The sequence below is a fragment of the Procambarus clarkii genome, chromosome 38 (assembly GCF_040958095.1).
Source record: "Procambarus clarkii isolate CNS0578487 chromosome 38, FALCON_Pclarkii_2.0, whole genome shotgun sequence".
Taxonomy (NCBI): domain Eukaryota; kingdom Metazoa; phylum Arthropoda; class Malacostraca; order Decapoda; family Cambaridae; genus Procambarus; species Procambarus clarkii.
The window spans coordinates 25,526,858-25,541,650 of record NC_091187.1 but is presented as its reverse complement, the minus strand read 5'-3'; the positions used below and the strand labels follow the sequence as shown (position 1 = coordinate 25,541,650).

General features: G+C 37.6%; 1 protein-coding gene across 4 annotated transcripts in view; it reads right to left on the bottom strand.

The window, feature by feature from the left end:
* The window catches only part of LOC123771973 (basement membrane proteoglycan-like), a 206,229-nt gene that overhangs the window by 56,311 nt on the left and 135,125 nt on the right, over nt 1–14,793 (bottom strand). For 2 of the 4 annotated variants that reach the window (XM_045764831.2, XM_069337892.1), the window contains exon 5: nt 14,034–14,150. The exons of the other annotated variants lie outside the window; for them this stretch is intronic. In XM_045764831.2, coding sequence (XP_045620787.2) covers nt 14,034–14,150 — 117 coding nt within the window. The remainder of the gene's footprint in view (nt 1–14,033; nt 14,151–14,793) is intronic. 4 annotated transcript variants of the gene reach the window in all.

Sequence of the window (14,793 nt, the reverse complement as noted above, 5' to 3'; positions counted from 1 at the left end):
TGAATATGAGACAATGATTGACGAAACACAAAGACAAGAAGGAATACTTAAGTTAGATCATGTCTGGTTTGACTAGATAAGTTAGGATACATCAGTTTGGGAATGTAAGATTAAGTTAGGTAAAGCAAGTTAGGTTACGTTAGGATAGGTAAGATAAGTTATATAAGTTAGGTAAGGTAAGGTAAGTTAGGTTAAGTTAGGTTATGCAGGTTAAGTTAAGTTAGGTAATGTAGGTAAGTTAGGTAAGATAGGTAAAGTTAGGAAAGGTAGGTAAGGTAAGGTAACATAGGTAAAGTTAGGTAAGATAGGTAAAGTTAGGTAAGATAGGTAAGATAGGTAAGATAGGTTAAGCAGGTTAAGTTAGGAAAGGTAGGTAAGGTAACATAGGTAAAGTTAGGTAAGATAGGTTAAGCAGGTTAAGTTAGGAAAGGTAGGTAAGGTAAGGTAACATAGGTAAAGTTAGGTTAGGTTAGGTTAGGTAAGATAGGTAAGGTAGGTAAGGTAACATAGGTAAAGTTAGGTTATGCAGGTTAAGTTAGGTAAGATAGGTAAAGTCAGTAAGATAGGTAAGGTATGGTAAGGTAATATAGGTAAAGTTAGGTAAGATAGGTTAAGCAGGTTAAGTTAGGAAAGGTAGGTAAGGTAACATAGGTAAAGTTAGGTTATGCAGGTTAAGTTAGGTAAGATAGGTAAAGTCAGTAAGATAGGTAAGGTATGGTAAGGTAATATAGGTAAAGTTAGGTAAGATAGGTTAAGCAGGTTAAGTTAGGAAAGGTAGGTAAGGTAAGGTAAGTTATGTTAGGATAGGATAGGTAAAGTTAGGTAAGTTAGGTAAGATAGGTAAAGTTAGGTAAGGTAAGGTAAGTTAGGTTAGGATAGGTAAAGTTAGGTTATGCAGGTTAAGTTAGGTAAGATAGGTAAAGTTAGGTAAGATAGGTAAGGTAAGGTAAGTTAAGTTAGGATAGTTCAGAGAACAGTTTTAGGGTAAAGTGACTGCGAAAATATATTTTAACAAGTGCAGGCTTGGTATGAAAAGCTGAACTAGTTACATTTTGGAGAGAAAATTTTATGACTGAAGATGTCTTAAAGAATAACATGATGGAAGAAGGAGAGTTTCTTTGATGAATGAAGGTGTCTTAGAGAACAACATTGATGAACGAAGATGTCTTAGAAAGCTTCTCTGATGAACGAAAGGTTACTTAGAGAATAACTTTTGTTAGCTCTTTGAATAACTTTGATGACTTTGAGAATAACTTTGATAGCTCTGGGAATAACTTTTATGATTTTGAGAACATCTTTGATGTCTTGGAGAACAACATTGATGTTTAGAGAACAACTTTGATGGCCAAGATTAACTTTAGATGTCTCTGAGAATAACTTTTATAACATAGAAATTAACTTTAGATGTCTCTGAAAATATCTTTGATGACTTCGAGAATAACATTTGATGACTCTGAGAATAACTTTTATGTCTTACATAATAACTTTAGATGTCTCTGAAAATAACTTTGATGAAAAAAGATGTCTTAGATTAACTTTTGATGACTTTGAAAACAAGTTTGATGAACAAAGATGTTTTGGAAAGTTTCTCTGACGAACGAAGGTAACTTAGAGATTAACTTTTATGATTTAGAGAACATCTTTGATGTCTTAGAGAACAAGATTGATGTCTTAGAGAACAACTTGGATGAACAAAGATGTCTTAGAAAGCTTCTCTGATGAACGAAAAGATACTTAGAGAATAACTTTGACGACTGTATTTAACTTTTTGATGGCTCTGAGGACAGTTTTTGTTGAACGAGGATGTCTCAGAAGGTTTCTTTGAATAACAAAGGTGACTCTGAGAAAAACTTTGATGACTCTGAGAAAGACTTTGTTGTCTTAAAGAATAACTTTAGATGTCTCTGAGAATAACTTTTATGAACGAAGATGTCTGAGATTAACTTTGACGTCTCTTGGATTAACTTTGTGGACATGAGAATATCTTTGGATAACTCTGAGATTAACTTTGATGTCTTTGAAACAACTTTGATGAACGAGAGTGAGTTAGAGATTACCTTTGTTAACTCTGAGATCAACTTTGATGAACAAAAGTGAGTTAGAGATTACATTTGATAACTCTAAGATTAACTTTAGATGTCTCTGAGACAAACTTTTATAACATAGAAATTAACTTTAATGACCAAAAGTGAGTTAGAGAATACCTTTGATGACTCCGAGAATAATTTTGATAGCTCTAAGAATGACTTTTGCTGTCTTGGAATAACTTTTGATTGTTCTGAGAATAACTTTTGTTGCCTTGGAATAACTTTTGATTGTTCTGAGAATAACTTTGAGGGCTTAGAGAATGTCTTTGATGAATGGAAGAGTCCCATTGAAGTCTTAAGGATGTCTTTGATGTCTCGAAGGATGTCTTAGAGTGTAACTTTGGTGTCTTTGAGTAAGTCCTTGATGTATTGGAGAGTGTCTTTGATTTCTCGAAGAGTAACTTTGGTGTAACGGAGAGCACCTTTGACTATTTTTCTTACTTAGCGACATATAATTTTAGTTACGAAAGTGTTGAAAAAGTTACATTTGACTATTTTTTCTTACTTAGCGACATATAATTTTAGTTACGAAAGTGTTGAAAAAGTTACATTTGACTATTTTTTCTTACTTAGCGACATATAATTTTAGTTACGAAAGTGTTGAAAAAGTTACATTTGACTCTTTTAGTTGAGGAAAAAGACAAATATGATGACAGTGACTATTTTAGTGCTCCACAAAGTATAATGCCAGTTAAGAACGACGATGATAGATATCTTTGACTATATTTTCTTACTTGACTATGGATAAAGTTAGTTATGAACAGCGTTGAAAAGATTCCTTTGACAATTTTTAGCTAAGCGAAAGGCTGTTTTAGTTAAGAACGGTGTTGAATGAGGTTAATCCTGACTATTTTCAGATGAGAGAAGTGATATTTCAGTTAAGAAATGACAAGGAAACATGATGAAGTAACTATTTTCAGTTGACCGATGAATACTTTTAGTTGAGCAAAAGCCAAAACGTGATGAACATGACTTTTTCTGATGATTGGCAGATAATTTTAGTTATGAAATGACAATGAAACATGAAGAACACGGTTATTTTCCGATGACTAGGGAATAAGTTTAGTTATGAAATGATGAAAGTTTCCTTTGACAATTTTTTCTTACTTGATGAAACATAGCGGCTGTTAAGAAAGTGCTGAAAGAAGTTTCTTTTGACAATTTTTAGCTAAGAGAAAGGTTGTTTTAGTTAAGAACAGTGTTGAACGAGGCTATTTCTGACTATTTTTAGTTGACTGGATAATAAGTTTAGTTGAGAAATGACGAAAGTGACTATGTTTTAGTTGATTGGCGAAAGATTTTTTTAGTTAAGGAACGTTAAATAACATGTAAGGGGAAAAACCCAGAGAACATATGGAGAACATGGCAAAGAACACATGTAAGAAAAGTTGATGAATACAGTGAACATGCTGGGAATATGAACTTACAGAGAACATGAAAACATGATAAGGAGAATAGGGAATACAAAGAATGAACAATGGACTTGTGAAGAACATGGAGAATATGACAAAGAATGTAGAAAACATGTAAGTGAAGGTGAAAAAAACGAAGTGATCTTGTGCGGAACATGAACTTGTAGAGGAACATGAATATTGCAAAGAACACAAAATATGGAAGTTAGCATGAATATTGAGTATAAAGTTGTAAAGAGAACATGTGATGAACATGAAAACATAGAAAATATGACTAGAATTTGTAGAGAAAGTAATGAGACTAAGAGAAAGATTACAGAAAAAATGGAGATACTTGTGAAAATATGAACTGAATGGGACTGTGAACATTTGAAGAACATGGAGTGAACATAGAAAACATGGACAAAATGTGAAGAACACAGCTGAATATAGAGAAAATATGCAAATACAGTATGATTATTGAAGGTTTTGATACGTTGGGGATGAGAAGGGTAAAGTAAATACTCTGATAAACAGATAGGCTGGAGAGGGACATGATCGAATATATTTATGTCTGATGATCTAAGGCTGAGGAAATGGAGCTTGGTTAATGCCCCGATTAATTTTACTACGTTAGAAATACGGTGATCTTAAATCTCAGGGTGATTTAGTTGGAAATAAAGAACTTGTACAAATGAACTAAGCTGGGGCACAAGAGTTGAAACTTGATAACTGAACTGGTTTTTATTTACTATGTCTGAAAATGTAGTTGGGTGATTTGGACTGAGAGTAATGATTTTACAAAGTGAGCTTGGACAGAGGACAAGAGCTAGAGTTTTATAATTGTTTACTTCATATTTACTATGTCTGAAATACAGAGGGTAAAAATTTCAGGGGAATTGGACTGATACTAACGAAGATACGAGAGAGAACTAAAGCGGTGACGAGAGCTGGAGCTTAGTAACTGTCTTGATCTTATTTACCAGGTATGATGGGGTTAATAACAAGATGTGCGAGGGAAGTAATGCGAGGACATGAGCTAAGGTTTGACAATTGAACCGATTGATTTGAGAAAACTGTTTTGTTTAATGTATGGAACTAGTATTACAAAGTTCATATAGCTGTACGGATTTGAGAAAGAACAATATTAATGATAATGATTAGGGAGGGTAAGGTGTAAGGTAGAGAGAGACAGGTCTAGATAAGATTGGGACGATAAGATAGCAGCGGTGTTCGGTGGGGGTCGGTGTAGGTGATGCAGGAGTGAGATGCGAGCGGGTGAGAGGTATGAACAGGTGTTGAGGCTACGCTAGATAATGTATGATTACGGAGATGACCCTCCGCCTTGTGAGATAGGGACGGAGGTAGCGGCTACATGCGTAAACGCTATCTGAAACTGTTATTATACAGGCGGATTGAGGAGCGAGCTTCTTAGAACTTCGGGATAACTGATTAGTTTATTATAAATTGTGTAAACTACGAATTAGATGACTAAAAAAATAAATAAGTTTTATTACGCCTAAAGTTTATTCATTGTTAATGGACGGTGGTGAACGCCGACAATGACTGGTGGATGTCTGGGGCAGGTAATCAGGTGATGATTGCCTCGGGCAGATAGCCTGGGGCAGGTAGCTGGGGCCAGCTTAGATAGTCTCTGAGGCAGTTTTCAGTATTAAAGGTTACATTGAGATGCTTCGGTTGATTTGTATAAAACTGACTGGTTAATGAAAAAGGAATAAAATATTAGTATGTCAGAAAATAGGAAGAGGGAATAATATGAAGAGGAGAGAGAGAGAGGAGGGAGAGAGAGAGAGAGAGGAGGGACGGTCCAGATATTACGGATAAGATAAGATAAGATTAAGAGCCGACTGGCTGGCTGGCTGGCTGGGCGCAAAGTAAATAAAGGTGACGCGACAGATTGCGAGGTAAGGGGGGAGGGAGGGGGGTGTGAGGTACGAGACTTGAAAACCATGACTTACACAGGTGATTTTCTAAATTTATATGAATTACTAAGGCTTACATAGACGATTTTGTAAGTTGAAAACATGTAAAATATGTCCGTAGAGTTCTCCTGGAAGCCCTAAAGTGCTACACACGTTATTTGAATTTCTCCCATAAGGCCTTAACAAACTTCTAAGTCTCGGAAATTATTTTTCTCATAAGAAATCCTTACTTCTAAAATCTGTGACTGACAAAATTTACCTGAAAACCCCCAAGCGCTACACACGAATTTCCAGAAAAACAAAAAAGGAGCCTGTGAGTCGTACAACTCAAAGGGGTCCACTCGCCAAAAAAAAAAAAGGAGCCTGTGAGTCGTACAACTCACAGGGGTCCTCCGCCCCCCCCAAAAAAAAGGAGCCTGTGAGTCTTACTCCCTACTACTGTTGCTTCCCCGCCCCATGGTAGTGATGCTTCCCCGCCCCATGGTAGTGATGCCAGGACAACCTGTCCTCTTAAAAAGAACGTCGCATTTGGCCGTTTGCCCGTATAGCCGAATTTGGACGTAATTTGAAAATGAAAAAAAGATGAAAATAAATTTGGGATTTTTTTTCAACAACAGTAAGTTAAGGGTCCTCTGATAGGTTAGGTGGGCAGGAAATTCTCATAAAGTTTCAAAACGTTATGAAAAACGTGAACTTAAAGTGTCCTCTTATAACCTCTGCGCGTAGGCCGGACGACTCAAATAGAAAACGGAACAGAACGTCACTTTTGTGAGTCGATTTCATTTCAAATTACGTCCAAATTTAGCCATATCGCGCATACGAGCCAAAAGTGACGTTATTTTTAAGAGGACGGGTTGGCCTCCTCACCCTATTGTAGTGATGCCTCTTCACCCCATGGTAGTAATGCTTCAACACCCCATGGATGTGATTCCTCCCCACCCATATGGTAGTGATGCTTCCCCACCCCATGGTAGTGATTCTTCCCCACCCCATGGTAGTGATGCTTCCCTACCCCATGGTAGTGATGCTTCCCCACCCCATGGTAGTGTTGCTTCCCCACCCCATGGTAGTGATGCTTCCCTACCCCATTGTAGTGATGCTTCCCCACCCCATGGTTGTGATGCCTCCCCACCCCATGGTAGTGATGTCTCCCCACACCACGGTAGTGATGCCTCCCCACCCCATGGTTGTGATACCTCCCACCCCATGGTAGTAATGCTTCCCCCACACAAGGCCTCACAGAAATAAGCTAGAAAATACAAACCTTAACCAATGTCTTGCAATAATAGTCTCAGTAACTATTACTGAGACTAAATATGTCTCTAAACTAAATATTTATAAATATGCTAAAGCAACGTATCACTAAAAATAAAAAAACACAGAAAAAAATATGTAAATTAGACCGAGAACAGCATTCCATATATTTGCAAAGGAAACTAATGGCAGAACAACTTTAAAACCGAACCCTATCCCACAAGGCACGAAAGGTTATGTAGAAAAGTAGAAACGATCGAGGTAAAGTTGCAAGAATCATGTAATATCCAAAAAAGTTAAAGAGATAAAAAAAATCAGTAAATAGAGAGAAATCCAAAATATTTTTTCTCCTATGCAAATTCTAGGAAAAAACTACATCTAGCACTGTGCTCTTGCCCAAGGGAGAATTTTCCCAATGATAAAAACAAATGAGTGAAATACTAAGGCAACAATACGATTCTGTTTTCACTGAGCACTTAAAATCACTCAAGGTAGATAACCCAAACGAATTCTTAATGAATATGATTCCAATATCAAATCATATATCAGATATAACTTTAACCCCATTGGACATTTGCCATAGACAGTGTGAGGGGATGGTTCACCAGCTCACTTACAATGGTACTCTCCTGCCTGTGGCGGACAGTACACTTGCTAAGTGCACTTGTTAAGTGCGCGGAACTAAGTTTGGTAACCAGTACCCGAAACATCTTGTGTTTGGGCTCTTGATCGAGCCCCAGTCATCAGCATTCCAGAAATGTTACCCTGGCCGGGGTAGCACGTCCGTGGACAGAGTTATAGCTAATAGCATCTTTTCATTGTAAGCTTTTAGGGACTCAAGTTCATGCGGGAACAATCAGGTCGCATGGTAGTGCGAGCATGGGCCTCCCGCTAGCTCCAGCATTGTCGTCATGGCAATGGCCGCCATCTTAGCAAACATCTGGGGAATCAGCCATCTTGAAGCCCCGGAGCCATACTACACCGTCTCTGATTGGTTGGGAGGGGTAGGTCGTTGTGTGCCTCCCTCTCATTGGTTCTTTCGAGGAGACGCGGGATCGCAGGTGTTTCTCCCTCAAGGCATCATTCTGAACTCAGCCACCACCTTAACCTGACGTTCCCTGTTCTCATTCGGCCAAATTGAGTATAGGGCGTCGTGGTGGCTTGACTGCTCAACTGCTTCAGCTACGACGGCGGTCGTAGCAGAATCCGGCCGAAGTGGTCGTTCGAAGGGGGAGAAAGACTGTGTACAGTGGGTAGAAATCTTGGATCGTGGGTAATTTGCATACGAGCAGCAACAGACTTGTCGGTCCCCATTCCAGTGATTATAGACGTTCTGATTCCTGCTAGTGCTCTGTAGCAGTCGATGGGAACGGGGAAATTTGTTTCAGTGTTTTAAGGCAGATTTCCCATGTTTGTGTAGGACGCTATACATTGTACGCTGTACGCGTCACCTGGGAACGAACATCCTCTTCACCACCGTGGGTTGGGGGTGCGAAACCAAGCCGTGTGTTGTGAGGGAAGGTTCGAAAGATGCGCCGTCATCACTGTACGTACAATACCACGTGAGGACCACTCTAGCCATCTCCACCGCCGTTAGCCAGCCACCTGCCAGTTGGGTGCCTGATGTATGGTAATTGTGTGAGTGTATGAGGCTGGCTGTATAAATGAGTAAGTACTTACGTGTGTATTTCTGGTGATTTATATTCTCTAAGCCTGAATACAAAGTCAGGTGTTCCGTCGCATTGTCACTAAGAGCACTTGTAGAGTTGATAGTGAAGTGTGGGCGAGCGAGAGTATCACCCTTGTTGACATCTTGTCAGTCCAGTGGGACTAAGTCTGGTGTAGACAGACGTACTTGTATGTGTGTGTGTGGGTACACATGGGAACATATTATACATAGATTAGCCAAGGACTGAGAGGGATGTCCAAGTAATATTTTATATTCCATTCTGGTAGAATTCTGGTGATTCAATCATTGTTGATATATCATATATATATATATATATATATATATATATATATATATATATATATATATATATATATATATATATATATATATAAGCCTATACTTGCATAAACCACAAGTGAAGATTAAATAATCTTTGGACAACACCCACCAGTGGGACTCGAACCCAGAAAGCACAACTACCTTCCAGTAGCAGGCATAACTAGTATGCTTTAACCCACTACACCATCAGACCTTTCAAAAGAAGTAGATAGTTCGAGATATATATATCTCAAACATCTCTACTTCCCGAAGGCACCAGATGAGTGTGGGGTCAGTCTGCATTTTCCATCAAGCCACTGTCAATGTGAGAGAACTCGTGTCCAGCTTATAAGCCTATACTTATAAGCTGGACACGAGTTCTCTCACATTGACAGTGGCTTGATGGAAAATGCAGACTGACCCCACACTCATCTGGTGCCTTCGGGAAGTAGAGATGTTTGAGATATATATATCTCGAACTATCTACTTCTTTTGAAAGGTCTGATGGTGTAGTGGGTTAAAGCATACTAGTTATGCCTGCTACTGGAAGGTAGTTGTGCTTTCTGGGTTCGAGTCCCACTGGTGGGTGTTGTCCAAAGATTATTTAATCTTCACTTGTGGTTTATGCAAGTATAGGCTTATAAGCTGGACACGAGTTCTCTCACATTGACAGTGGCTTGATGGAAAATGCAGACTGACCCCACACTCATCTGGTGCCTTCGGGAAGTAGAGATGTTTGAGATATATATATCTCGAACTATCTACTTCTTTTGAAAGGTCTGATGGTGTAGTGGGTTAAAGCATACTAGTTATGCCTGCTACTGGAAGGTAGTTGTGCTTTCTGGGTTCGAGTCCCACTGGTGGGTGTTGTCCAAAGATTATATATATATATATATATATGTCGTACCTAATAGCCAGAACGCACTTCTCAGCCTACTATTCAAGGCCCGATTTGCCTAATAAGCCAAGTTTTCATGAATTAATGTTTTTTCGTCTACCTAACCTACCTAACCTAACCTAACCTAGCTTTTTTTGGCTACCTAACCTAACCTTACCTATAAATATAGGTTAGGTTAGGTTAGGTAGGGTTGGTTAGGTTCGGTCATATATCTACGTTAATTTTAACTCCAATAAAAAAAAATTGACCTCATACATAGAGAAAAGGGTTGCTTTATCATTTCATAAGAAAAAAATTATAGTAAATATATTAATTCAGGAAAACTTGGCTTATTAGGCAAATCGGGCCTTGAATAGTAGGCTGAGAAGTGAGTTCTGGCTACTAGGTACGACATATATATATATATATATATATATATATATATATATATATATATGTATATATATATATGTATATATGTCGACATATATATATATATATATGTCGTACCTAGTAGCCAGAACGCACTTCTCAGCCTACTATGCAAGGCCCGATTTGCCTAATAAGCCAAGTTTTCCTGAATTAATATATTTTCTCTAATTTTTTTCTTATGAAATGATAAAACTACCCATTTCATTATGTATGAGGTCAATTTTTTTTTATTGGAGTTAAAATTAACGTAGATATATGACCGAACCTAACCAACCCTACCTAACCTAACCTAACCTATCTCTATAGGTTAGGTTAGGTTAGGTAGCCTAAAAAGTTAGGTTAGGTTAGGTTAGGTAGGTTAGGTAGTCGAAAAACAATTAATTCATGAAAACTTGGCTTATTAGGCAAATCGGGCCTTGCATAGTAGGCTGAGAAGTGCGTTCTGGCTATTAGGTACGACATATATATATATATATATATATGTCGTACCTAGTAGCCAGAACTCACTTCTCAGCCTACTATGCAAGGCCCGATTTGCCTAATAAGCCAAGTTTTCATGAATTAATGTTTTTTCGTCTACCTAACCTACCTAACCTAACCTAACCTAGCTTTTTTTGGCTACCTAACCTAACCTTACCTATAAATATAGGTTAGGTTAGGTTAGGTAGGGTTGGTTAGGTTCGGTCATATATCTACGTTAATTTTAACTCCAATAAAAAAAATTGACCTCATACATAGAGAAAAGGGTTGCTTTATCATTTCATAAGAAAAAAATTATAGTAAATATATTAATTCAGGAAAACTTGGCTTATTAGGCAAATCGGGCCTTGAATAGTAGGCTGAGAAGTGAGTTCTGGCTACTAGGTACGACATATATATATATATATATATATATTTATATACATATATATATGTATGTATATATATATATATATATATATATATATATATATATATATATATATATATATATATATATATATATAGATATATATATATATATATATGTCGTACCTAGTAGCCAGACCGCAGCTCTTGGCCTACTATGCAAGGCCAGATTTGCCTAATAGGCCGAGGGATTTACTTTTTTTCAATAAATTTTTTCCAAATAGTTTATTTGAATTATTATTATTATTTTATATTAGGATCATAATTTATTGACTTACTTTTGTTAGTTTAGGTTAGGCTAAGAGAGGTTAGGTTAGGTTAGGTAGGGTTGGTTAGGTTAGTTCATATATCTACGTTAGATTTAACTCAAATTGAAACAAATTAACTTAGACATAATGATATGGACAGATTTATCATTTCATAAGAAAGAAAATTTTAAAATTATATAAATTCAGGAAAACTTGACATATTAGGCAAATCGGGCCTTGAATAGTAGGCCAAGTACGACGTTCTGGCTACTAGGTACAACATATATATATATATATATATATATATATATATATATATATATATATATATATATATATATATATATATATATATATATATATATATATATATATGACTGAAAACTCACACCCCAGAAGTGACTCGAACCCATACTGCCAGGAGCAACGCAACTGGTATCTACAGGACGCCTTAATCCGCTTGACCATCACGTCCCCGCTGCACTCGGACGGCGGCTAAGTGGTTCAAATAGTTAGTACTTTATTGAATAAACTAAGTTGTTATGTTGAACACTGTCTTTTCGTTACACCCCACACAGTATAATTGTTATGCAAGTGATTCTTCACACTCGACTATTAAATTGAGACTGATTCGTGGGGTTTGGACTAAATATATGGCATCACACAACAATAAAATATTGTTGTGAGAGCCCAGGACCTACTCGCTAGATTCGCTTCGGCGAATGGCGAAAGTCAACGGCCTATAGTGGAGGGAATTTCAACTTTTTGGGGTCTCGGCATTTGCTCGAGCCTAGTCAATTGTTCACAAACGGTCCCAGAGTGAGGAATGAGCTGCTTACTACACTGATGTGTTAGCTAAGCAAGTCCTTCCTCAGGCGACCTAATTGAATATCACGACAGGAATAAAGGTTAAAAGAATTAAAGAAAATTTAAAAAAAAAATCCGAGCTCAATTCCGCAACCATTTCATTATTCCACTTTCAAACTCTCACAGACAGTATGCCTATGGGAGCTGGTCGGCCGAGCGGACAGCACACTGGACTTGTGATCCTGTGGTCCCGGGTTCGATCCCGGGCGCCGGCGAGAAACAATGGGCAGAGTTTCTTTCACCCTATGCCCCTGTTACCTAGCAGTAAAATAGGTACCTGGGTGTTAGTCAGCTGTCACGGGCTGCTTCCTGGGGGTGGAGGCCTGGTCGAGGACCGGGCCGCGGGGACACTAAAAAAAGCCCCGAAATCACCTCAAGATGCACTCTACACCAGGCCCTGTTTCATGGAATTCCATACTTATGAAGAATTTTTAAAAATCACTGTCACAGGCGCTTAACATTACTTGGAGACTGAGCTTAGATACTGGTATTATCCCCAAAATACTTAAAACAGTGGCGATACCACCATTCCAAATGAGTAAATAAAGCAGAAACAAAACATTGAGGACGGACAAGACAAGGAAAATGTTGATGTAATATCCACATTTTGCGAAATATTTCGACAAGTGTGACCATGGTCTCATAGTACACAAAATGCTCTCAAAAAGAATTACTGGAAGAGAGGGAAGAAGGATTATTAATTTACCTTAAGGAAGAGAACCAAGTGTTTAACAGTCAACAAAGCAAAATTCAGATCCTCCACCATGAAAAACTCAGTCCAACATGGTATTGTGCTGCTCAAGTACCATTTCTCATCCACATATCGGACATAGACATGGACAGGATTTTCATGAGAGTAGATAACATAGAGGACACAGCAAACCTCTGTTGTAAATCAAGTTCTTCAATGGGCCACAGCAAAAAATAATATTATGTTTAGCGAAGATAAGTTCCAGCTCCTGCAGTATGGGAAAAACGAAAATATAATAACAGAAACCCACACATAAAACGCAATCACACTATAGATAGAAAAAGCAATATAATAGTTCTGGGAGTAACCATGCTCGAAGATCTTACTTTAATAAACAGAATAAAGTTTCTGTCACCACTGAAAAAAATGGCAGGTTGGTTAACATGAATCTTTCAAACGGGAGATGCCATACCATTGACAATACTCTTCAAGAGATTAGTGCTGTCTAGGGTGGAATACTATTGCACAATAATACCCCCAATCTATGCTGGAGAAATTGCTAACCTAGAACGTGCAAAGATCTTTTACTGCTAGAATCCACTTAATAAAACACCAAAATTACTACGCCTGCTTACAATTTTTAAATCTGTATTCCCATAGAGCACAGGTGGGGACAAATCCACAAGTTATGTGGATTCAAAATATAATAATTTCCACTAAGAAAATATTTAGTCAAAATGCGTTCAAAATAACACCACAAAATACGAGACGGCATGGTAGGAAATACAAAATACCCTAGTTGAAAGAGAGATGTGCAATTGGTATGCTGAGAGAGAACACCATAAATATCAAAGGCCAAATACTTTTCAACACTTCCTATAAACATAAAGGAAATAAATAGCTGACATTCGTGGTGTCTAAAAGAGAATTTGATAAACACCCCCTAAAGGATACCCTGAACAACTAGGCTGTGATTCACGCATCATGCTCCCAACAGCTGCATTTAACAGTCTTGTTGACCAGGACACCAACTAGGAGGCTTGTTCAGAGACTAGGCCGTGAGGACTTTGCTCTTTTGAACCAATGCAAGGTAAGCTCAGAGCAACCTTAACTCCATATTTTGACAATGACGGTCAAGTCTCCTTGATTTTTAAATGACACACTAACTTGTCACCGTCACTCCTTCTCTTGCTGTAAGTAAAGTTTTCTCTCTCTATATATATAAATATATTTATGGAAGTAAACCTTGACATGAGATGTGAGACTTGCAGGAGAGTTGACCTCATCACTGTCATCATCACAGACCTTGTCCGAGTGGCAATAATATTCATGAAGGAAAACCTTGACCCATGATGTGAGACTCACCGGACAGTTGAGCTCATCACTGCCATCATCACAGTCCTTGTCAAAGTCACACTTCCATGATGACTCGATACACTCACTGTCAGATACACACTTGAACTCCTCCTCAGTGCACATCTTCTGTTGGTAGATTAAGATTTGTTTTGACTTAGTAGTTTTTTTTAATTTAGGTCATTAAAACTTATCAGACAAAACACATCCAACGTTATATGGAATAATTAAAATTGTTAGTTAAATTTAGAAAACATTAAGACATCGAGGTTGTAAAATTAACTGGGTGTTAAGTCATGTAGGAATACAATGGAATGACATGGCAGATGAAGTTTCAAAATTTTAGCTCCAACTAAAGGAGAAATGCAGATATTTACATACCACAGAGTGCAGTGCATTTTATGAAAATAAGTAGAACTAAAGCAATGCGAAGATGTATTGTTACCATAAGAAAGTCGTTGCAACATCAGGATCTGCGAGATGGTAGTGGTACAAGAATTCCACCAAATATGAATCACTTATTTTCATAAAAGGAGACAATAGAAGAACATAGGCACACTTGCCTTGCATCAGGCTTGTATATCCATGGTCATGGGGAAATAGACTTACAGGTTCCAAAAGAGAGAAGGAAATGACAAACTAACCACTGGAACATATCTAACACAGTACAGAGGCACATTACCAAATAAGATTACAACTGAGGTATGTAATAAGATTGCAAGTAAATATGATTACAATTATATAAGATTTCAAATAAATAATAAAAATAACC